This window comes from Sinohyriopsis cumingii, chromosome 4, assembly GCF_028554795.1.
Source record: "Sinohyriopsis cumingii isolate HCF-2022 chromosome 4, ASM2855479v2, whole genome shotgun sequence".
Classification (NCBI taxonomy): Eukaryota; Metazoa; Mollusca; class Bivalvia; order Unionida; family Unionidae; genus Sinohyriopsis; species Sinohyriopsis cumingii.
In genome coordinates, this window is record NC_142964.1 from 92587487 (window position 1) to 92614465 (window position 26979).

General features: G+C 33.7%; 1 protein-coding gene across 1 annotated transcript; it reads right to left on the reverse strand.

Moving 5' to 3' along the window:
* Positions 1 to 417: 417 nt before the first annotated feature.
* LOC149801681 (protein disulfide-isomerase A3-like) lies at positions 418 to 26125 on the reverse strand. Its single transcript, XM_089956830.1, has 12 exons — positions 26083 to 26125; positions 22419 to 22512; positions 17919 to 18006; positions 15927 to 16041; positions 14079 to 14186; positions 12589 to 12715; positions 11277 to 11390; positions 8773 to 8895; positions 7616 to 7822; positions 5240 to 5342; positions 2509 to 2637; positions 418 to 534 (listed from the first exon to the last, which is right to left on the reverse strand). The coding sequence occupies exons 1-12, from the start codon at positions 26123 to 26125 to the stop codon at positions 418 to 420; spliced, it is 1368 nt and encodes a 455-aa protein (XP_089812956.1).
* Between the last annotated feature and the right edge of the window lie 854 nt (positions 26126 to 26979).

The window sequence follows — 26979 nt, forward strand, 5'->3', positions numbered from 1 at the left end:
ATCAAATGTTTACTATAGGACTTTCATTGTAGAAGGAAGATATGCATAGATTTTCAGTTTCAAACGTTATTATTAAACATGATTTAGAAAGAGATAAGCATGTGCAATATTTCGTACAATATATACAGAGCACACTAAATCTCCATTAAAGAGTAAATTCAATTCCTTAATTTGGTCCATTCATGATCAATAGGTGTCTGAAGACAGTTCTTGAAGAGTTTTTGATTTGTAGTAATGGCAGTTATATTTGATAACACCTTGGCAACAACTGTATCAATTGACATAAAATGTATGGTGCAACACAGTAGATATTATCTACATATTTTTAATCAGAAACTAAACCATTTTACCAATTATAATTTAGTTTCTAAATCAACTTAAATTGCATGATGTTTTTTACATATGTTATCACGTGATCTAATCATATCGTCTGTTGTCAAAACATGATACTCGCCTTAAATATTCATAAGGCTTTGGCAGCTCATTAACCGTGACATCCATTTTGGCAATTGTCAGATTTGTCACATTCTTCAACTGTAAAAAAAATTTAATTAACTGATCTGTACTGTATCGTATTATCTTCTAAACTATAACATGGACGTAAAGTTAAACAAATCAGTCATAGAACAATGTTTATTATTTCACCCGAATTTCATAGCTCCACCGATGATGCATTCACTAAGCAGGCGAGTGTGGTATTGTGAGGACAAAAACGTATGCAGTCTTTCTTCCACACATATTATATTATACGGATTTTCATTATTTTACTTCATTATCATAAGCAGTCTATCTAAACACTATGGTTAATTAATACGCACATTATATTGCTGATAGGCAAATTCATCTCGAATCCTAGTAATGTATAAAGATTCCTGGTTCTCGCAAAATATCTGATTTATATGCGATGATTTCACCTTTATATAGAAATGTAATATGACGTTGAGAATATCAGTACGGAACATTCCGATTGTAAAAATCCCTGACAGTCAGACACAAGATTAGCTTATGAATATGCAATAATATTGCCTCGATGATCTTGACAATATGAAAACAAGTACAAAAAGTGTGGTCAAAGTCTGATCAAAAGTAGAGTTGTAAATTGCTGACAAATGTGATACCATTTTACATCATTAGTGTGCACGCATATCAAACTCGTACTCAACCAATATGCTGATGGCACCGATCAAATTGCAAAGTAAGATCACAGTCTTATGAATATATAGTCTCTAATGTTTACAGTATCTCCATACGGTTATTCAAAATCGGGCTAGCATTCTGGCCTATACAGTTGCATCAAAGTCAAACAAAGAGGCAGAATATCTCATTGCTGGAGAAATGTCCAACTTGGTTCATATAGCATGATATAAGCAAACGGTTCAATGTCCTATCCAAGCAAAAAGGATAAGAAATATAGCTTTCTGGGTGAAGACAAGCTCTACAAATTACATGATATACCACCTTATTATTGTGCAGGATCTTGTCAAACATGTGAATGATATTAAATCATAATGCATGTTTGATTGCATATCAGAAAAATAGGTTCTAGTCTTTTAGAAATCAGCTATTGATGGACTAACGATATAAAATGAACAGACCATAGACGATGTACGCAGACCTGTTTCATAAGCACTTTTAACCTCATAACCAGTGCAACTAATTACATAGGTATATGTACCACATCCAAAAGAACATGTACCCTGATTATCCACAAGCTGATCAAGTAGCATATTATGTACATATTTGTCTCATTACAGTTTGACCATGTACACCACATGGTACACACGAGTGCATTCTCCAACATTGATGATGACAGCATAGTTCAAATGTGACAAAAATCTCCAATATTTCTTGCAGCTATACTATCGAAATAGAGACTGTGTTCCCTAATAAACTAGAATTATAGCTTGTAACAACCATTTATATTGTAAACAAGAATTGTGTTCATCTCTTATGTTGCACATGCTGGTACGACATACTTTGTAGTTCGAAAGATAAATCTGTCTCGACCATACACTACTTCGTAACCTACCCATCATTATTCATATACTTTAAAACCCTTATTCGGGATTTACGTTTCGAAACATGAGAATATAATAAATGATATTAGGCTCGTCATTAATAGGTGATACCCAAATCATCTGTTAGTAAAATGTTTGAGTACAATAAGAAATGTAACTAAGTGATTTGACTTTATAAATTGCTTGTAATCTGTTCATAATTTGACAAAAATGTGTTCGATGCATGAAAAGATTTTTCAAACATTGGCTACCTGGTATGTTCATTTTCCAACTGGTTTGCAACACTAATATCCTCTACACTCAATTGTATACTAGCATTAATATCAAACAAGTTTCAAAATCCATGCATCAAAATCATTTTGCAATTTTTGGTATGTGAACAAAAACTACATTTTTCAAAGATTAAAAATCGTTACGTGTCTCACTTATTTCCAAATATTGTATGCTTGTAGAAAATTCAGTAACTGTTGTGTATTCAGTATCTTCATACCTTTTCAGCCAGTTCCTGGTATTTAGGTTCGAAGGACCTGCAAAGTGGACTCCATGGGGCATAAAGCTGTATCAGAACATCCTTGTCCTCATTATTGACTATTTCATCAAAGTTTTTAGCAACTGTCACCTGGAAACAAAACCGTCCAAATGCAAAGTATTGTGCCATAAGATAAAGGCTGATTCCTTTATAGCTTAATATCTATCTATATATATGTATATGTATAATGTTCAATTATTTGAATAACGACATACATTTACAGTCCACCTCCCATAATAATCACACAAATACCTCTTGTATCCAGTTAGGTTTTGAATTTACCTCCATTTTAACACCCACTTCCATCATGCAAACAAAGTTGTTAGAGACAAGATTGGTCTAATAATTAATACCGGTATAACTTGTTTATTAACTTTTGAAGTCTCCTTATGACAAATAAAGAGGTGGCCAACACTGCAGTCGATTTCAGATAATGAAATAATACCAATCAGAAACTTGATGCGACACTCACACCAATAAACATGATACATATGAAGTGGTCTTCATCATTATGGCTTATTTCTTTTTACATCCCAATGCAAAAATATTGAGTACTAGAAAAGAGAGCAATGTATATTTGGCGATAATGCTTAAAATGTTTATGAAGGTGTGCATTGTAAGGTCTTTGGGTCCCATCGGAAAACAAGTTTTCTTCTCCGAGATCTCAACCTGACACTCAAGCATTAAAGTCCAGAAAACTTGTTAATTATTAACAATTCAGATTTCGAAGAACATCAGCTAGAATTTACGCATCTAAATTTAGTAATAAGTTTTGATGTTGTGTGTTGTTAAAACCTTCAAAATTTAATTTCCTTAAAAGGATTAAAATATTCTAGCAGGAGATATAATGATACGCATTTGCATTCTGTTACGATGGACCCTAGCTTGATTTGTATCATCTAAATTTCATTCCGTCTGTGAATCGACATTTTCTCCGCTACGAAGATTTAAGTCCTGTGAATATACAATTGCTATGTTTAATTACATTTGTTGAACAATCAAGGTAAAGTCATTGATACCTTAGTATAAAGTTCGAGAACGTACCATCATTCTTGGAGTGCAGCCCCATTAATATGACTGAACGACTTCTATAAATTGAGATCATAGTTATAATACCACCACATTACTCAGGTAATGTGTGACCAATGTAAGATATATATATATATATATATATATATATATATATATATATATATATATATATATATATATATATATATATATATATATATATATATATATATATATATATATATATATATATATATATATATATGTGTGTGTGTGTGTGTGTGTGTGTGTGTGTGTGTGTGTGCTTTGAGATTAAAAATATGAACCCTTCATCCTAATTTAAACACAGTCAATGCCGACACGGTAAGCCACAATTCAATATATCACCATCTCTAGTTATATACAATGCTTTTAGGATTAACAAAAGGTTAAATGACTAACATTTTTCAAATGCGTCATAATACAAAATTTTGTTTATCCAAATTATATAAGAACTTAAGAAACGACTTCCTTGGACTTAACTTTTTTTCCTCCAGACCTAGAAGAATAATTATACAATTCACGAATCTTTAGTCCATGTATACATGGCAACAAAAGATAGAACAGCCATGTACGAATAAACAGAGTATAAATGGGGTTGTCTGGCCAGGATTGATTGATAATATAAGACTTATTTAGGAATATATCTTTTGAAAGCTTATCCGAGCTGTAACTGAAATAACAGAAGCTATTTTATTGCTGAGATTTCAGTCCTTTAACATATGTATATAAATCACAAGCAATCAGATATTAAAAGTTATTGAGTTGTTAATTTGGTGTTTGCCTACGTTTACTATTGGAACAGATAATTGTACCGTGAGTCAAATACCATTTTGATCAAAGTTGTGCTGCGAAATGACATATAATTAAATCAGAGGAAATCATTTCTGTAAATTTCATGAAAAGCTGGAAATCAATATGGTTTCACACAATTTACGGTATATACTGATATTTCGTTGTGCTTTAATTTAACTTTTTTTTGTAACAAACGACTTTAAGATTTGACTCGCATTAATGATGAGAAAGCCGATCAATTTCTCCAACGGTGATCCATAAATGGTTATCACTCCATTTTAGACGTGTTTCTAATATCTCGTTCAATGAAATCGGTAGAACATTGACCCTCGTTCGGTATCAGCTTGATCACATTATAGGCAATTATAACATGTTGTCCAAATATGGTTTATAATGCAGATTGTTTTATATTGCATGGAAACAGATTTTTGTCGGGCTATAGAAGAATATTTTGATGCATAATGTAACCTGATTTGCCCATTGTACTAATGTTTTTCTTCTACCTATCTATAGCAATGATTATTAGATTTGAAACAAACTTGGAAATCTTGCAATTATGACAATCTGGTTTTTGTGGGCGTAATAAATTGGAATATCTAAGATGTCGTATGTGCTCAGTAAAACGTTAGTATCCCTGCTGTTATTAATTAATACGCACACCATGTCATATATATCGAAAGTGAGACATTGTGTTTTCGAAATGCATGAGCCAATAACAGCAGGGAGCAGTCGGAATTTAACAGGTGAAACCTTGGAGCTCAGCACATATAATATACTATACACCTGTAAGAAACGCGTTATCATTTTCGAGTACTGAGCTTGATTTCTAGTTTGTTTTGCTTTGTACCTTGACAGGCCCGTCATTTGAAGCAGGAATAGGCTCAGATAACAAGTATTGTTCTAATTTTTCATCCAGCAGGTCGTTTACAAACTTTTCTAGATTCTCCTCTCTGTAATAATGATAATAAAATAATAATAATAATATTAATAATGATAGGTCAATACGAAGACTGATGTAGAAATGACATGACTGTCTAAAAGGCTTAACATAAAATGTTAAAATGTTCAAGACGATATAGCTGCCAAAAATAGTGAAATATATCTCGATAATCACATATGAGATTAAATGCTCATGAAATCAGGTATCATTTTAGAAAAGTCAAATAAAATTGGAATAATCGTTTTCAAACGGTTGACAAGAAATTCAAGAAGTACTAGCCTTTAGTACATCACGGTTCAATAAACAATGTTCACATAAATTTGCACTGAAGTATGCTACGTGATTCATGAGTCAGGCTAATTAGAGTAACATTCCATCCGAAAATATGAAGTTGATTCACAGGGTCATGACGTATAAAACACCTCACAAGACCATTTCTAGATCTAAGATACAATTTTGTTTCAGAATTTCATGGAAATATTTTGAATTATTCTTGAGCTGTGCTTATTAGAAGCAACATTTTCAGTTTCCACCTGCGTAAACAATTTGCCTAGAGAAAGGCATACGAATGTTCAAACTATGTAAAACCCCATTAAAACTATTTCGACAGTATTCATGCCAAATAAAATCATCTAAGCACATTTGACAAACAGTATTTATACCAGATAACATTATCTAAGCACTTTCAACAAACAGTAGTCATAACAAATAGCATCATCTAAGAACATTCGACAATCATCATCATCATCATCATGATCATCAATCCTTAACGCAAGTGATTGTTTTGGCACCACAATTGACTTTACAACCAAATGTCTCCATCTGTCCCTGTTCTCTACTGCCCTTTAATAATATACATATCCCATGCCTGTCCCCTCTTTAATGTTGTCTTCCCACCTATGTTTATGGCTGCCTCTTCGTCTCAACTCTCGTACTGTGCCTTGCAAGACTGGTTTTGCCAGTCCAGAATATTATGAGACATGACCGTACCACTTTAGTGTAAGCTTTTTCACAGTGATCAAGTGGCCTTCGTATGATGCGATGGCTCGTATGATCTTGGTGTGACCTTGCTTGGGTAACTGATCAGATTGATGGGTAGGTAGTTTTGGCATAGATGTAGGTTTAATTTATTGGGGAGCACGAAGACCAATGACTGAGCCTAATTATCGATTGCTATGGGCATTTACAATTTTAGCCAAGGACTAGACTTAGTAATGAAGAGAACACGTCGAGTCTAATGGCCACGATATATATAGGAAATGCGAACTTGTTTATCAACATGCGTAGCTTTCGCCGTGACATCACAGCGCACACCATTAAATCTGGAAGTTACTGATCACACCGTTCGGTTGATATCGTCCAAACATGTCAACATACATGTGAACAACGACCTTCCAAAGAAATATAAATGAATGAGGATCCAAATAAAGTAAATAATTACCATTTAAAGGTATGTAGAATTAAATTCTTAAAGCAATGATATCCATTACTGATATAATTCCTGTTAAACGCATACGTGACCCATATGAACATAATACGGTTAATGTTCACGAGCCATAACTATAAGCAAAATACGGCTGAGAAAAAAAACACAATTAAACCCACATCTAGGTCAATGATAGACCCTACATATCAAGTTGTTTCAGAGTATAATAATATTAATGAGCTATGTTGGTTATAAGGTTCTTCTTTAGTGAAAATTTAAATTTGGTGAAAAAAGTGCAGTATCCCTGTCATAATCAGTCCTTACTAGATAAGATCGTTAAAAGAGATATCTAAGTATCACCGGAAATTCAATTACTAAACAACACCCACTTATTTCTAAATCTGGTTAAGCTATGCTGAGTAAAAGAAGTATGATGAAGTATGGCAGATGGAGGGACATGAATATATATTACTATAGAGCTTTCCGGTTTTGATGTATACTCTAAGTACAACTATAACTAAAATAGCATTGTCAAGTCCATTCTCGATCCACTCAACTGAAAGAATGCGCTTGACTACTATGATTTGTCTTTGAGCAGGTATTTTAGTTCTTTGCTTAGAAACGATGTAAGCTATACGTCGTGTCACTGTATCACTAACCTTATCTAAAGTCATAAACATTGTCGAGACAATTAGTTTTATAGATAGTAGGGTAGGTGTAAGGAAGTTCATACAACTGTGAATGATCTGCAAATTTAATATCTGGATAATCAGTGTTTAGCTGTATTAAACACAATCAATCGTCACATTCTACCTTTAGACTCTAAATCAGGTTCTGATGGTGAGTAAAATGCTTACGTGAACTCATCAGACATGACATATTTTCTGTCCCTTGTGTCTCTGGCAGTAACAACTGGTTTGTCTCGTGGAGTAAACACCGGCCTGTTGTTTCTAAGTTCAGTGAGTCCAAACGTCCCAAGCTCATGAACCCAAACTTTGTGGTTGCTGATGGCAAAAGTAACCTCTTTCCCTTCATCCTGAAAGTCCTTAGCCACTTTCAGTACTCTTTAAGTCCAACAAACAACATGTTAAAACCTTTTTGAAATATACTTATATAGTCAGCTGTTCAAAAGTACAAACATGATGATGGTTAAGTAATTGGCATGTTAGACCTGTCTGAATGTTTAATACATTAATATCGAGGTTTAAAAAATGGTTATTTATTTTAATATGTATGTATGTATGTATGTAGACATAGTATGTTCTTCACTTTGTCCTTGATCGTTAGATTGTAATGTAAGATAATTATGATTTATAAACAATGTGTTGACACTGCCTTTTGAAATGAGAATGTGCTTGGAGCAAATATATTTAAAATTTATTGTAATTTTCCATTTGAACGACTAATAGCTAGGTCAGGTGATCATTTGTATATAAATAGGGTCTTATAATATTACGTACGATCTGACTATGACATCATATTTATTTGTATTCAGTTATAATTGGAGAGGAATTACGTGTCTAAATTTAATATAACATGGAATTATAAGTGCTCATTGGCATTTTGACTGAAACACTGCTTTTGGCTTATCGTTTCTACATATTGTGTATGTCACAATACAAATATCAGCGTGGAGAAACACTTCTGATAGTAGATTTTAATTAGCTTCACAGTGTCCTATCGGTGGCTGGGTTGTTTATATATACTATTATTATAGGTTTCAATATATATCGATGGGAAAGATTAATTATGATATCACTTGTTTACAGAACTCTATTTGGTAAATCAACGCGTTATAATTGTCATGGAATTGAGGTCTTTAAATGTCTTTCAGGGTGAAGCTTTAGTGCCAAAAAAAAGGATTGGCTAATAATTCAAATATTTTGTTAAAACAGTCCATGATCTAATATTAGTTTTAACAATAATGTGAAAGACATTAAAAATAGTGTTGATTAAAAATTCCAAAGTGTATGAGCAATAACATTTTATACAGCGAACAAAGATGTATACAAACCTGTTTCTCCAATAGATCGTATCATTTTCTTTCTCAACGAAGTTCACATCATAATATACCACAACAAGAGGTTTCTTAAATTTTTCAGCATTTTTCTCAGTACGCTCAGAGCATAGACCAAGGCTGCAAGAAGTAAATAAACTAGAGTTAGTACATCGAAACAGATATTGCTTACTGAGGTTGTCGGGGACAATAGCCATGTCCATAACGGAGTAAATGAGATAAACCCATAACACCATAAAATACAGATAGGTATAAGATGCCATGCTGTTACCACATTCATCATAATACATTAAATGCATGTTATATATCTATATTTTGTTTGTTTTTGATTGATTCAGATACATTTCTGATAGTGTCAATGTTTCATTTCAGACTGTTGCTGTATCAGTAAATTCAGGATATGGAATTGATTCGGTACATGCTATTCATTTGTACTGACATTTGAACCCTTAAAACAGTTTTCATTTAATTGACAATAATGTAAGTTACAAGGTAATTGGGAGTCTTCGGGATAATATTCATGGTGTCTTCAATTCACGATGACTGGTCTGAGATATGCCATTCCCAAACAAAATCAAATGTGTTGATATTATGCTGATATTATGATGATATTAATTAAATTTACTGTCTAAAGTTGGGATAAGATGAAACTTTGAAGTAAAATTTAAACATAAGGTACTACATTGAGAAATGTATCCTAAGAATTAAAATATGCACATGGAGTTCAAAGATGTGAAAAAAGTATCAGAAGAAAAAACAATATAAATGACATGAAATGCTGGCAAATGTTCCTCGTTGAAAAGGTTTTGACATTTCGTCAAAACGGAGAAAGTTCGCGAAGAATAAAAATAGTTCCGTGCGTAATAGTGTAAAACTGAAATATGACTTTGCATAATTTGTTCCCTTTCTTGGTAGGTAACGTTTGCCAGTCAAATTCATTCCAGATCAACATTTGGCACGTGTATCTTTAATAAGTGGAGTCTAGCGTATTTAGGACTATCTGTATATACCAAGTAAAATCAATAAACCATTGAATAAGATCGTTACACCTTATTGTCTTAATCTCTGCGATTACATTTATTTCTTTGTTTATTAGCTTTATGATATCATACGATTGTTGTCTTCCATGACCGTTGTGTAATCCGAATTTGTTTTTGCTTCCTTATTTCTATAATTGTTGATTGTACCGGTTTGGCCGGTATTTCTTAGGTATTATATTTGGTTTTGTTGATGTTAGCAGTAATGAAAATTCTACTGCTTTTTTACTCTTCTTTCCTTCTCCTAATTTTATGTTTTACTTATTCATCGTTTTCGTTTACTTCTTTGCTGCTTCTATTTTCTTTACATTTTCCTTAACGGCATTGTCCTTGCTGTTTTTTCTTCTGCCATATTTCGTACTCTTTCATCTTTATTTGTTTTCTTTTTATGCTGTTTCCTTTGTTTTTTCTGCTATTAGGATAGCATTCTTATCCTTTCTTCTCTGTTTTCTTTATCTGCCTTTTCTTCATTTTGTTTTTCTTCCCTTTGTTAATCGAGGTTAGATTTTATTCTACTTATGATACTGAAACAATGTTAATATCTTTATCGAAGTCTACGATATTGGAAAGTCATTCTCGTTAATCCGATTGTCTTCCATCCGCTTGCGATGCACTAGATATGTAGCTAGTTTAAAAGTGTATACTTCTTTGCTATCTGATTAGATGGAACCATATCCAATTCACAGCTGGCTAAAGCAAGCTAAATTTTGAAATGAATGAAACACTTGAAGAAAACAAATCATTGCAAGTAATAAAGGTTAATCATATTACTCATACGACGCGATCTGACACTGGATCTGTCTATCATCCTAAATGAATCCCTTATGTACACAGGATACATACCACACGTTTTTCGTAAATATAAGGGAGCAGCATAAATCTTGAAAAGGTTCAAATACAATATTTTACCCCCTCCCAATAAATCTCTAAATTCTTGAGAGATAGAGAGCTATAGCCCTCCCCTTAAGGAATAGGTAGATGCGCCCCTTAAGGGAGTAGGTACAAATTCCCTTAACGGAGTACGTACTCGATAGCGGTCTCGCATACAACAATATGACACAACTAAATTCTATCTTTCTATTTCAATTTTATAGTCAGTGATGTTTTCTATTTCCGAAAAAAAAAACGAGAATCTGGGAGAAACGGAATGTCCACAATAACGCGGACTCCATTTAATTTCTAACGTTTTCCTAACATAAACAGTTTTTGTTTATTTTCATCGTGAAAATAAAATAGAAAGAGATTTTGAACATGACATGATAATTCCATGGGTGAGTTTGACTGTGCAATCAAGATGAGAAAAAGACCTATAAAAATGGCATGAGCAAATGTCTTGCAGCTCTTATTAGTCATACGTATGATGCTGCTTGACTCTTTTGCCCATTTTGTGAGCTAAAACACTGTAAATATGTCTATGAGATATTTTCCGATTGCTAATAAAGTGGTTATTTAAAACCTGAATACCTTTCCTTTTGAATCCAAGCTGTAATATTGTGCACAGATGCAACATCATCATACTTTCTCGCAGGTTCTTCAAACTCATTTTGCAAAATCTTTGGCTGGAACAATACAATTTCACTGAAAAACAGAGTAGTTATCAGTTACAAAATTAATGAGTTGTTAGAATGTGCACGTTAAAGATATGTCTCAAAAAAGTGATAATGCAGGCGAAAGAAGTATTGTCGTAACTGTTCAATGGAAGCCAAAGATTCAAGGTAAAATTTACTTTTTAATTTGAGGCAAGATCTTTTCCAAAGCCGGGAGCTACCCAAATGAATACGAATCCACTATTTAGTCCGGTAAGTACTAAAATATGTTTTGCTGACAATTATGATGTCTAACTCAGTACTAGATATACGTAGTCTTTATATTACACCTGTCTGCTAATCAGTAAATAATGAAAGTTAATGACTAGCACGAACTACAAATGTAGTGTAAAAACAAAGAGAAAAGGGAGGAAAGACTTTTTGAGTAAGGGCTCTTCGTGGGTATTTAACTTTGAAATGTATGATTCTTCAGATGATCATAGCTTACTCTGCATATTTCCAATTTAATTTGTAAATACGTTCAATACTAATCTTTAATTTAGGTCTCTCGAATCATTTGACAGTGACCCTATCTAACTACCACCTAGATTGGCAGATAACTTTAAGCATAGTAGACGAACATTGTAGCCTGAGTGGTCTGGATTTGCGAGGTGGTATTATAATGCATTAGGTATTATGATCGGGTGACGTATTTGAATAAGGATAATTGGAATGTATCAGTGGTCAAGAAATCGCTATTTAAAACGAATTACAATGTTATTAGAATAGAATGATTGGATATAATTATACCCTGGTAACAGTTTAGATTGTTGAATATATTCTTTACCGAATGCACTGTAAGATAAATTTCGTTTCTTGTCATTTGCCGTAACTGGCCAACAAAGACATGTTCATGATTTACTGGAAATTGGGCATCAACAGAACTCGAAGTTTGAAAGAAAACTGAAAGTACCATGTTCGTTATTTGAGAGGCGAGACTGAAGGCTTGCAGGGATCCAGTCTAAACTTATATCAGGATCTGTAATACAACCAAACTGAGCTTAATCAGTTCTTGCTGCAATTGAATTAAATCCCTTCCTGCTCAATGTGGACCGACACAATTGTGTAATTTTGCAATTATAACTTTCTATTATATAGGCTATATGATTCGCTATAAATAAATTCACGGGTACATGGTTAATGAAGACAAAAGGGTTAAATTGTCATTAAGTGGAAAGTTCTACACTTACTCGTTATAACTATAATTGTTTCTGATAGCTTGTTCTGTGGTATGGGAAAATAATATTTCACCCCTTATAGCGTGCGCTACCTTCAGGTAGATTTTTGCCAATTCACTCTCGCTATTGCTGAAGAAACCTGCAACATAAAATTTAAAAAACAAGACCCATTAAATCTTAAACATTTCAATCACTCTGTTGTTTTTTTACGTGGGTTCTTATTGTATAAATATGTTTACATATTTTAAGATAAACCTATGTAAATAACAGGCTGCATAAAATGCTAAAGAACATTAATTATGGACACTTCCTCTGTTTAGAAAAGTATACTTTAAAGTAACCCGTAGTCTATTATATTTTCTGCACAACGGATATACTAAATACAGACGAAAACAAATGTATTGGATGAACTAAAATTGTAGATGTGTATTAGCCAGCAGAATATAATTATCAGTTTTAATAAAATATAACCCTAGTTGACTTTTGTAATTAGAGAAACATAACCGTGGTAATACGAAATAGATGATATGGCGCTATGATGCTGTTGATAGGAAACGCCTTATATAAATATAGGTCGCATTTTCACATTTCAACTTCACTTAAATGTTTTCAATATAAAGTCTGATAATATATATATTTTGTTGTAAATATGGACCACCAGCAAATGCTATCACTGTTAAAGGTGTGCTCATCGACTGCTTTACATTATCATTAATAGGTCGCCGGTCTTTTGGGATTAATTTCAAGCATGTCATATTCGTTGTGCTTTTCTATGTTCCAATTTTATGAAGATGAATCGACTCTGGTTACCTCTTCACTGTCGATCAATTGTGCACGTAAATCTGTATCACAAGCAAACTTAAACAGCTTAACACATGTGAGGATAAACAGCCAATGTAACTCTATATACACCTTCTGTATTAATAGAGGGTCATAACACGTGTATCGTGAAAGGTACATTATGTACATCTTGCCAATGTTCAATAGTCATATCTGTATAGAAAGTTGGATAGCTGAAACCACTTTTCTTCAGCTTGTCACAGTGACCGTTAAGTTTGACATTTTCATCCCTAATTCAAAACCTTCTTTCTTACTGTATGTGGAAGCATTACAAACATTTATACAGGTATGTGAAATTAGGAGAGTGTCAATGTGCGGAGAACATTTGCTTCTTTCAATCAAAATGATATTGATAATTAAGCTACTGGTCATAAATTAGAAGGATTTTGTCAGTTAAATTAAAAAGATTTTGTCGTGCCCCACTGTTCATTAATGGGTCAGTGATGGTATCCTGCAGATACTAAATTAATTATTCAAAGACACTTATGATACACAGACTACAGCAATCATAATATAAACGTTCTGCCTGATGGAGGGCATGTAAAATATAGCTATCACACGGAGGTCATTTAGAAGTTAACAGTCTCCGATATAGCACCTATTGTTTTGTCAATATAGGTGAAATTCGCTCACACAGATACCAACTATAATTATGTACATACCTATCACTGAAAAGGCGTTATGTTTTAATAGGTTCTCGACAGCTTCAACAGTTTTCAGTTCTGTAGATGCAGGAATGGCCTTGTTTTGCATGTTCTTCACAATCAAATCTGATAATAAAACGTAAATATAACGCTATGATAACATTTCTGATATGTTGAAATTAAAATACTGTATAAATATTTGCGTATTGATTACAATCTGAAGAAAATCTAACGATCCAATAATAAATAAAGTGCTTGTCTTGAACACGAAAAACAATTAAAGTATTGTTACGAGCATATGCTCTTAAAATGAATTATAAAAAAGGGCGAAAAGCAACAAGCTTTGTAAAATAAAACAAATACTTTATTTCCCTACTCTATAAAATAAAAATGCAATATCTAGGACCGTACGGTATTACGAATTAAATCCCAAATAATCCTAGAACACAGATACCGAGTCCTAATAATCTATAGTCCTAAATAAAAGATATCTGAAGGTGATTAGTGTCGCCTATATTAAACAGATAATGTGGCACAACTACTAACGAAGCCCAGTTTATGACAAGGTCAAGTACAACAATGTTACATTACAATAGAATTTAATGAAATAAAAACATATAGTAAAAACTAACACAAAATGCAAATCAAATATAATAGTATGCAGATATAAACTGTAGTAATTATGCAAAATACTACAGTTAGAACGACTTTGCAATATGTAGATAACGCGCAGATAAAATATACTGCAAATGTAATACAGCTACAGAAAACAAGGGAGTTTTAAATTACCAAAAAGGAGGTGGAAATTTAACCAATGATTAATCGGCCATACGATAAAACAATTGTTGTTGGTAAAGCTGCCCGCTTTGACGCCATTTTTTTCAGCACATAATTTGCTATACATGGCGCTAGTATATTTGGTGTAAAATCCTAGGTAGAACCACCACGACCATGGGAAGTTATTGGGAAGCTGTCTTAGATTCCCACGTTGGCCAAGCAGAGACTCGGACCCAGGCAAACATAGGTGAGATGTGTTAGTCATCTATAAAGTTTAGCCCAGTTGGTAAAAGTTGTTTTCATGATTTACGGCATGATCCAAATGCATAGACATGTAAACCCTTTCTTCAGGAATGTTGTCAAAAATTTATTTTAGACATTCTATCATAAAATAAGTATTGTGAAGAATTCAAAAAACTTAAATTCTTCAAGTCTCATTTTGACTGTTATTTTGAAAGAGATAGAGATGTCTGTATCGATATTTGTGTAACTAATGCATAAACTTCTAATGTAATAAGTTAATCATTAAAATAATGATGAATATTAACTGTGAAAATATTCTAAAGAAAATGTTTGACAGGCTGGTAGTTGATAATATTATGGCTTTTTCGTGTTTTCCTTAAACTTTAAAATTAATGATTAGTTTCAACATGTCTTTAGTCCAGTAGTCTACCACTCATGTCGTCATCAATAAAATGGTATATTCGATCATTTTATGTCGAAATACGCTTGGTAAATTCCAAAAAGCGCCTAAGAATAAAAAGCAATACAAACAAAAACAAATCTTTTCTAGAGATAAATCTCTAAATGTAGAGAAGTTACATAAAGACATATTGCGCAAAATATGTACTAAATGCGCACATGAATTAATCAAAATTTTATCCGATTTTGTTGGCAAGAAGTTATTTCCTGCAGTTTCAGATATACGCTTTGATAACTTGATAATATTAATTTGGTAAAATAATTTTTTATGGATTAAAGTTTCTATTTATACAGACCTTAAATAGTTTTAGCAATACAAATGTCAAAATATTAGACGAATTAAAATTAAAAAGATAAGAGAAACGGTAACACTTTCTGCCTCTCTACCTGTGGTAACTTCGCCGTTATAATCCTCTGCATCACCGTTTCTAAACACTTTAAAATTGGGATAGTTCTGAACACCAAATTGTTCACACGTTGCAGTATCTACAGTACAGTCCACCTATAAAACAATAATTCAACATGTAATGATATGTATCGATAGTCCACCTACAGAACAAGGATTGAATATGTGACGAATAATCATTCAACATCTAATGATATGTCTTAACAGTACATTCCACCTATAGAACAATGGTTCAACATGTGAGGATGTGTATGGATATAATATTCCACATATAGAAAATGATTCAACATAATTACTGACCAGTCTTAGGGATCCTATTTGTATTTTACACAAAAAAAAAACAATTTTGCATTATATCATATCATCAATCTACATATACAACAATGACAAATTGAACATTTGGATGAACACTGACATTATCTAGGAGTTATATTGCAGAGAATGCTGTAAACAACTGTAGTTTATTAACTGTGCCTCCTCGGTTTAATAGAACCAGCTTTCTCATTTACGTATTTTACGTAGTCAAATAAATCAATACAGCAAAGTGAAAGTCACCAGAATACAAGGTCTTTTCTACCAGCCAGGTTAGAGATATTACCTATATACCCAGAAGGTCAATCATACAGAGCTGAGCAAAGTTACATTTTGTAATATCGTGACGTGGTCAACATTTCCTTAGAGACAAAACTTAACAAACGATTATCAAGCAGAATAACCGATCATCATTGGAAACAAATCAAATGATTCACACTAAACATTCCTAACATTCCTTGTTGTGGCCTATAATATCTGGCAACAACCGATCGACACGAAATAAAATCTTTGCAAAGATTGAATTAAATACATTAAATGATGTGGGTCACATTTAACCGTTTTCAGTAAATGCATAATGCTTAAACTCCACAATGAAGATGTGATTACTACTACAGTTGCCATACAATGCATCTCTGCATCATCACTCACATAAGAGAACAATTCCATTTCGATCTTAGTGGCAGTACAGAATACAGAATACTTTAGAAAATTAAGTATTGTAACAAGGAGCAATAACAATCCAGTTTTACTACAGTTACATGGAACTGTAATGTATAATAAAGGATAAGGAAATACAAAATGAATATATACGCGGTGCAAACTGAATGAAAACGAAACTATATATTCGAGTTAAACAAATGAAACATATATATGTAAAACATTAAGTAATGAATTTTGAGCAAAACTAAAGCGAAATTAAAGTGCAGGATATGATTGATATTTAGGATACTCATGATTAATACATTGACAATAAGACACATTTTTGTCATTACAGTCTCTTTTTTTAAATAATAAATGTCATAGATACCATTGACAATAATTACCTATGTACTATTTTCATTTATTTGTACATTGACCAATATATTTTAACTGTATGCATTTTTATTTCAATAGGGTAAACAGAAACCATAATTTCAATTCGATAGTATTGAAAATGGAAGTGTTGAAAAGTAATATAATATAACGAAAATAACAGGAAGCAATCAATGGAATCAATACACAGAATTTGCTACTGGCAGAAGGAGCGACAATATCAAATTATAGCATAATATATCTTATGGTGGAAACATAAAGATTAGCTTACATATAAGTGTCGAACTGTTACATTTCTATTTGTGTAACAAAGCAAACGAAATCTTCAGTTTCAGTGTATGCGTCGTAAAGTATGTTTGCATTTCTCACAGTGACTACGAGCCCCACAAACACCAGTTACCTTGATAAAATAAACAGTTACACACCACGCAAAGACCTGCCTCGCTGCAATTGAAGAGAACTAAACGCTTCAGTGGAAAATAAAAGCTCACGCCGGACTGGTGATGCTAGTGTTAAAAGGCATACAAAAATGATGACAAACAAACGTGCTTTAGTGTAACATAGTACAAGGAAAGTGTCAAAGAGGTCCAATATTTTTTTTTTATATTTAGGAAAATAGTATTTACCTTGATGAGAGGAATTGGCGGGTCATTGTCTTTCAGTATTCTTGCGGCTGCTTCGTACGTTGGATCTAGTTCTTTACATTCCTCAGACCTATAGTAGAGACAAGGTTGAGATTAGAAACTGTATGTTGCATATGTCCTTAGTAAGAGTTGCCCATGCCAGTATATATCAAAGGAACAGCAGTGGTTTTCTCCATGCTAAATGGTGTATCATGCCATTAACTAGACGACCAGTAAAGTACTTAAATCGTAAATGGAGTCAAGATTGCAAAGTACTTTCTTTTGTTCTTATATAAGCTATATGTGGCTAAATGCGTCCACAGTTTAATATTCCTTGCAATGAATTAACAATCGGGACACGATTCAAACGGAGCAAGTTCGTCATCTTGTATTTTGTCGTAGGAGCAGAAAGGGTGCTATGAAACGTTCTCTCTTATTCGTCGTGATTAAATAAAAGGGAACGATAATTCTAAGTCCCTTTGCAAATATAATATTAGACCCATCGGGTCACAAAAGATCCTATAACACAATTGCAGTCAATCCGATTAATCTGCAACAATATACGCCCAACGCATCAATGTTTAAAGAAAAGCGACATTTTACTTTGCAATTATTAAACAAATATATCTTGAAACATTTATATGATGGGCCTTGCCCCCCCCCCCCAAACTACAATACGCATAAATTGGATCATTCACAAAAATTACAAATTGAAAATATTGCAGCTTACCATGCACGAAAAGGACCGAAAGTAAAACAATCAGTTCAGATTAGGAGCGAATTTGACTACTCTGAGTCCTAAGCGATAGTCCCACCTATTCAGCGTTAAACACAGTGTCATTTTTAAACAGGTGTTGGGAAGATTACTCATTATATTTTAATTTAGTTCTGTGTTTTTCGGAGCAATAACGGTATAGATCTGCTCCTTGTTAATAACAAAACCATTTAATTTGGGAATTTAATCTGTGCAATGGGATATATTAATGTGTGTGTGTGTGTGAGAGAGAGAGAGAGAGAGAGAGAGATATATATAGAGCGCGAACCAATGGATATCTCCACATTCAGATCATACTCTTTTGGTGCATTAGATGAAAAGATATAAGCTTCATTTCGGGTGGGTCTCTGTTACGTTTGTGTGGGCAGCAATGATGAGGAAACGTGACGAAAATATTACATGAATATTCATGATATATTTGTGCGTGTCTAAATTCGTTCGCTTGGGCTAGCGTTCGGTTAAATATCACCAAAATATAAACAAGATGCTTTAAATTAGTGAGGATCTATGTTCGACGGATTATCAGCCGAGGAAAAAGGCTTCACTGGCGAAACACATATATATCGACGATTGTACCGAGGACAGTGACTCGTAAATGAAACCTGAAACTAGATGAAAGGTAAAAATTGTTTAAATAATATTGGAAATATGGATTTATCATAAATCTTTAGGAAATACGATGAATATATCAATTATGTTTAACGTTTTAATTACACTTATATGTGCAATATCTATATATGTGTTCTTCATGCTAGTCGTGTATTGAAATGGCTGACAAATAGTAATATGTAGTACTGAGTGTTATATAAAACCCAGAGATACACACTACTCTCAGAAGCCAAATATTTAAAAACACATTGTGCATACTTATACTTGGCGTGTTTATACATTTGTGACAGCTTCTATACCCGTAAATGATACCAAACGTAACAGCACATCGTCGGCCTCTGATTAGTCCAAATATTCGCCTTACTAAGTTGTAAAGTGTCATGTAAGTAATACATAAGCTGGGCCTATATCTAGACAACAAATTGGAAAAACCTTAAGTCTGATCAGCATTAACAGACGGGTCCCGCTATAACTATATTTTATCGGCTCACAAGCATTTCGACATTATCTTCGTTAGCAAAAAAATAAAAGGCACAACATTCTTTAGCCTTAGAGGAAGCGCACATACATATAGAGAGTGAGAACAACACATGGACATATCTTAATTTACAATCGAACTGCATTCCCGTATGCGTAGATTTAAACTATATTTGGGTAGTCGCGTGCATCATCTTTGTGGTCAGTACTGTCGTGTGAATGTCTGAAAATAATTCATGAAAATGCATGGTACATTTGTGCCTGTTTATGAGTTTGTTTGATTTGTTTACCGTCTGGACAAATATTGACGCAGTATTAATACCTTTAAAAATTATAATCTTTTCTCAAAGGATAATCAGCGGAAATCATAATAATAAAACTTCATTGGCAAAGCAAACTTATATGAAATAAAACCTAATAAAAGGCAAAATGGATTGATGATGGAAATATGGATTTTCATAAATGTTTAGAAAAATACAATTAATTTACAAATTATCTTTAACTTATTTTAAATTGCACTTAGATGTTTGACATCATTATTAGTTTCAGAAGTAAGATTTTATTGAGCAAATGTTGCTTTTATATTTGAATAAGCAATTAATAATAGGTAAAGAATATATTCCATTACCGAAACTTTTCAATTCAATCATAATTAACAGCACCATGTAACATTTATCGATTAAGACAGCTGATCAAAGTATTTTTAGTTCACCTTTTCCTGCAGCTGGGATATTGTACTGTGCCAAATTCTAATCAATGTACCATTTTGTCATTTCATGTTTGACTTGTGTAAATACTAAATTAAATGCCAATTTATTTTCAATACTTCCTTTTGATATTTACCGCTAAAATAACCTTACGACTAGTAGGACACAGAAACCAGCATTATCTTTAAAGGTTCAAAACTTTAAAAGATACATCGCATTTTTCCCTTTAAAAGGAAAATATTTTAGACACGGACGAATTAACCGTCTTCATATTGATTACGCAGGTTAATCAAGCCATCTTTATAATAGATATGTGAACTTATTACGGCGCGAAGAATTCAACTAGAGCCCAGTCATGTGTCTGACCCTTGGATGCAATATCACTTTTGGAATGCGGTAATTCATCACCAGCAAATATTAGCGAAATAAAATTTGCTTAATAAACTATACGTTTCATGCTTGTATGGGCGTGGTTCCAAGTTTGTGTGAGCTTCTATTCACTTAAATGTTACCTAACTAGTGTCATATCATTGCGATGACACCTTCTGATTGGTCCACAAATTCCTCCCTACTGATTTGTAACGTCTTGTAAAAGCTGGGCATAAGACTAGACAACAAACTTAAAAGGCTTAAATCTAACTTACGATAACACGAAGGGTCACGCAATCAATACGCTTTTTCAATCAAGAGTCTTTCGACACTCTCCTGTTAAAAAACAAACACAAATTTATTTATTCTTAAGAGAAGAAGTAGTAGGACTGTGATATGGACTTTTGTTTAACGTAGTTTTAACAATTTCTGAGTCATATCGCAACGATGTCTGCAGTGTGGCAGTTTATAATGATGTCTAGCACTGGGGCATCATGCCGCAGACATGTAGCACGATGTCCCACCCAGTCACATTATCCTGACACTAGGCCGACCAGTCCTAACACTAACCTCTTAATGATGAGCCCCAAGCGATGCAGATGTTAGTACCATTTTTATAAGTCTTTCGTATGGGATCGAACCCACGACCTCCCGCGTCCGAGGCAGACGCTCTAGCCACTAGGCCATATATATATATGAGAGAGAGAGAGAGTGAGCGAGAAAGAGAGACAGAGACAGAGAGGTCAAAATTGAAGATTCAGTTAGATATTTTCGTGTTCCGTCATAGTGGTTAGTATTTACGTGTGTAAAATCCTAAATTAATTCATAAATATTCTTGATACATTTATCAATGCGAATATGTTTCTTTAGCTTTGGTTACCTATGGTAAAATAGCACCTCATTTTCAATATGGGGTCTTGAATGAATGAAAATCTATTTTCGAAGGATTTTCAGTCCGGGAATAATAAGAAAAAATACATTGGCTAATGAGCCATAAATCGATAATTGTATCCAGGTTAATTCCTCTTATATGAAATCTACCACTGAATTGAAGGCAAAAGCAGTTGAAATAATTTTGGAAATATGGATGTTTCATAAATGATTAGCAAATACAATTAAATTACACACTGCCTTTCACTTCTTTTCAATTGAACTTAGATGTTTTACATTGCTAGTTTAAAATCTACAATAACCCAGCAACTAGTAGGAGCCAGAAATCAGTATTCTTTTAAAAAGGCTCAAAACGTAGCATTACGTTTAAGCTTCCCTTTAAAAGGAAAATATATTGAAAACTAGATAATGTCCCGTCTTCAAATTGATATATGTCTTATGGATGCTAATTTTCTTTTCATTGTTCTTAAACAGCCATCTTCACTATCCATATATGTGCTCCTCGTGCTAATCATGTATTGAAATGGCGGAAAATAGTACTAAGAAATATTTAGTCTTAAATAACTCCTACGTGACTATCCATAAAGGAAATGACATAAATGTTTTACTTAACAATACAGTTTTGGTGTGACAAAAGAAACCCAGGCTATTTTTACAAGAAGTATGAGAGCTTACCAAGGTGAGAAGAATTCAACCAGAGCCAAGTCATGTGTCATAATCTTGGATGCAAAGTCATTGTTGGAATACTGTAAAACATCACCAGCAAATACTAGCGAAATAAAACTTGTTAAACAAAGTAAAAGTGTCATGCTTGTACGTGCGTGTTCCAAGTTTGTGACAGCTTCTCGTCTTATATGCTACCTAAGGATGACAATATCAAAGCGTTGTCGGTTTCTGATTGGTCCAATCATTCTTCCTTACTGAGCTGTACAATCTGGTATAAGTTCTTTATAATCTGGGCCTAAGGCTAGACAAATAAATATATCTGCTTCAGTCTGACCTGCTACGAACAGGTCACACAGAAAATACGTTTTCGACTCACGGATGCAAAAATATAAGTTTCATTTGATTGGTCGTTTGTTACGTCCTAATCGGCAGTAATGACGAGTGAAAGGTGCGAAAATAATTCGTGACCATTCATGATACATTTGTGCCTTTGTATAGTTTTCTTGGCTTGGGTTACTGTCCGGTCAAATATCTAAACATTATCAATATGGTGTCTTCAAATAGTGATCTTGGCAAAGCAAACAGATATTGGCGACTGTACCCATGTTAATGCTTCTTATATGAAAACTATGTCTTAATTAAAGACATGCATAGTTTCAATAATGTTAGAAATATGGAATTATCATAAATGTTTAGCAATAACATTAATTTACAGACAACCTTAAATTGCAGTTAAATTCCATTTATGTGTTAGACTTTGTTAGTTTAAGAAGTAAATTTAATCTTCAGAAAACGTTGCCTTTAAATTTGAATCAAAAATGATTATTATGCAAAGAATATATTCGCTTACAGAGATATTTAAGTCCAATCCCAAACAACAGCACCATATAAAATGCACGGATTTCATCAGTATGTCAAATGGTCAAAGTATTTTATTTTTTTCTTGCAGCTAGTGGTCTATATTGTATCAACGTTTGATTTGTGCAACTATTACATTAAATGCATATTTCTAATCAGTATAGCCTTTGTCATTGAACATTTCAATAACCCTACAAATAGTACTAGACAAAACTCAGTATTATTTTTACAAGGCTCAAAACTTTTAATTAATTTTCATTATTCCATTAAAAAGAAAAATATATTAAAATTGAAGACATTCCCGTCTTCAAATTGATATGAATCTTATGGAAGCGAGTTTTCATTTATTTTTGCTTAAACAGTCATGTTCAATATCTACATATGTGCTCTTCATGGTAGTCGTGTATTGAAATGTCGGCAAAATGTAACATGAAACCATGAGTCTTATATAAGTATTTGTTCCTAGTCGTTACACAGAAACTTCTGAAATAGTTTTGAACAGTGAATATATTCATCAATATATTGACATAAATCATAATGACCGTTTGCTATATTGATTCATAAAGATAAAATGGCATCATTACAATAGGTAGGTGACCAGTGTTGAATTGTTTATGAGTGATAAAGCGTATTTATTGCGTGACCCGTCGTGTTGCGGCGGGTCAGAGGTAAACATTTGCACATGTTCTTCTAGGCCCAGCTGAAGTAGTACTTATACAAGACTCTACCAATCCAGTGGGGTTACATTATTGAGCCAATCGGAAGCAGACAACACCTTGATTTCTTCCTCTTTAGCTTGTTAAGTCTTAAGGGGGCAGGGGCCAGTTTCTATGTACAAATTCAATGCCGCAATTAGAGACCTAATATATAAAATCATAAAAAATCAAATATACAAGTGACATCATCGACTTTATGAGAAGAAATGCCCAGACGACACAATTCAATAATGTGAAATTACAAGGCACAGATTCCATGGTGTATGGACAATATTGTGTGTATTTTCTTCATCAACGCAATCTTTGATATTCTTTAGAACATTTAGTGACATAATTTAATCGTCACTCCTCCAGAAACGATGACAAAGTAGATAGATGGTTTTGTGGCCATTATGGTTATATTTTGTCTTTAGGTAGGAAACGTAGTGCACATCAATGGCACACTGACTTTCCGTTTCTGGACGTCTAGCTTTACTTCACAACGTTGTCAACCTTGTCAAAAAGAGATTTATATATGAAATATATTTGTTTGTTTTCTTGTTAATTCTTAAATATTGTTTGCATTTGGACATGTGGTTGCAATGCAATAATTGCTGCACGGGGTGGATATCAGCAAGTGACTGAATCGTAGGAGTGCCGCTTGTGATCAGAATGGCCTCAGTTTTATCATCATTGCTTTAAACATGAGTGAGAATAGTCGCACCACACACTCATGCCTCTTAGTTGGATTGAAATGCCCCAGCTGCATGGATCATACTTAGAGTACCACGATCAGAGCACACCTCCCCGCTGCTCTGTACCCTACACTGGCTATCCATTCGATCCAGAATCAAACACAAAATTTGTTCTCTGTGCTACATTTCACTGTTGAACTCTAGTCCAACATACCTATCCGATCTCACCCACGTGTACATACCAGCAAGATACTTACTCTTCTCTTCTGACAATCGTATACTCATTATTCCCACTATGAAAACAAAGTCATATGGACAGCGTTCTTTTGCATACCAAGGCCCAGCAACGTGGAATGAATTGCCCACTGAACTTAGACACAAAGACACAGTGATCACATTCAAGAGGGCTCTCAAAATTCACTTATTTCGACAGCAAGAACAAACTTAAAGACCTAATAATGTTTCCTAGCATGTTTTTTATTTTTTGATGTTTTTCTAATTTCATGGTGTTTGTTTTTGTAATAATCTTATTATATGTTTTTTTATCTTAAAGGTGTTGTCTAATGTTGTAAAGCGCTTAGCGCTTCTAAAGATTAGGCGCTATACAAAGTCCTCATTTTTATTATTATTATTATTATTATTATTATTATTATTATTATTATTATTATTACATGCTCTAAGAGAGCGAAAATCACTATAATTTAACTGATGATGATGGTGATGAAGTCTGACTATCATGCAGTATTTAGTAACCGAACAGAGCGGCCGTGGGTTTAGCCACTCTCAAGAAGTGGCTGACCCAATTCCTCGATACTAGTTTGCTAATCTGATGCGCGTGACCCACTGCCAAATCCAAAATCCAACCACAACAACAACAAAACATATACAGGAATCCGCAGCCCGCCAAGGAGCCCGCCAAGCAGTTTCGACCTGCATAAGTGGTCCAACAGCCCGCTATCCAGCCCGCCAAGCTGTTTCGACATGCAGAAGAGGACTAGCAGCCCGCCAAGCGGAAACCTTCATTACGTTACACACCATAATTTCACCAAAGTTAGTCAGGAAATTTAAGGTAAATCAATTATTGGTATTAAGCCTTCCGGTATACATCTATTTGTGCTATTTGAAAATCACTAATCTTTCTATCTCTTGCTCTTAATCTTTTAACAAATACGTTATTGCAATTGTTTATAATTGTCAACTTGTAGGAAATACACAGATAGTACAGACCCACCATATTACGGTCACACTCTCGATAGTTACTAGATCTCAGATTAAGATGAATATAAATAGATACACAATAAGGAAAACCAAAAACTTGCTAAAGAAAATTATCAAGCTCAACAACTCCAATGTAAGCAGTCCAGACATTTCAGGCAAAATTGGCGAAAATAAAGCAAGCAATGGCACCAGTACCACTCCAAATACCAGACAAGACTGCCCTCTTAATTTCCATACGATCCTTGGTCATTTTACTTCCAGTCTTATTGCATGTCTAGTTGTAGAGCGCCCATTGGATGTTGGGAGTCGCATCTGGGGTCAACAAACATCTAGAACGGGACGGAATTAACGAACTGTCCCAAATTTCCCAAATATCCCAGGGTTGTCGGACCTTTCTAATTTTTTGCTGGATTTCATTACAACAGACAGAACCCTGACCGCCCGTCTTACGCAATTGACCCACACACACTCTTACCCGCTACTCCACAACTGACTCACACTTATCAAAATCCGCGCAGTTATCCTCACCCACTAACTTGACTCCAAGTTATATTAAATATAGGAAATATTAAAGATCAAGAAAGGCAAAACACTCATAAATGGAATACCTAAGGCCAACAAAACAACAGTAGAAACAAGCAAGCCAGCAACAATAATCATAAAACCAACGAAAACTACAATCAAGCCACAAAGAAAGAATCGATATCGACCCAGGCAACAAGAGGAAATAAAAACGTAAATGAAGGGACAACCCATCATACCAAACCGAATATCCAGATAGAAGGGGAGACAAAAACACAACATAGAATTAACCGTATTCATCAACAACAACAGCTCCAAACAACTGGACATAAGCACATCTAGTATGTTGCAAGTCCTAACAAAATCCCACGATGGAGTCTTTGAAATTATTTGACCTAAAACCAACTACATCATAGTCAGATGCAGCACATCAAAACAATTTGTCAATTATGTGGAACTAAAACAAAAAGGACCGACTAAAGTGAATGTCACAAGACACAAAGCACTCACCAAAAGAACCCCAAATACCATACCACAGGCCTGCACAAAGACTGAGAAAAAGAAGGATAAACCCAATGCCAC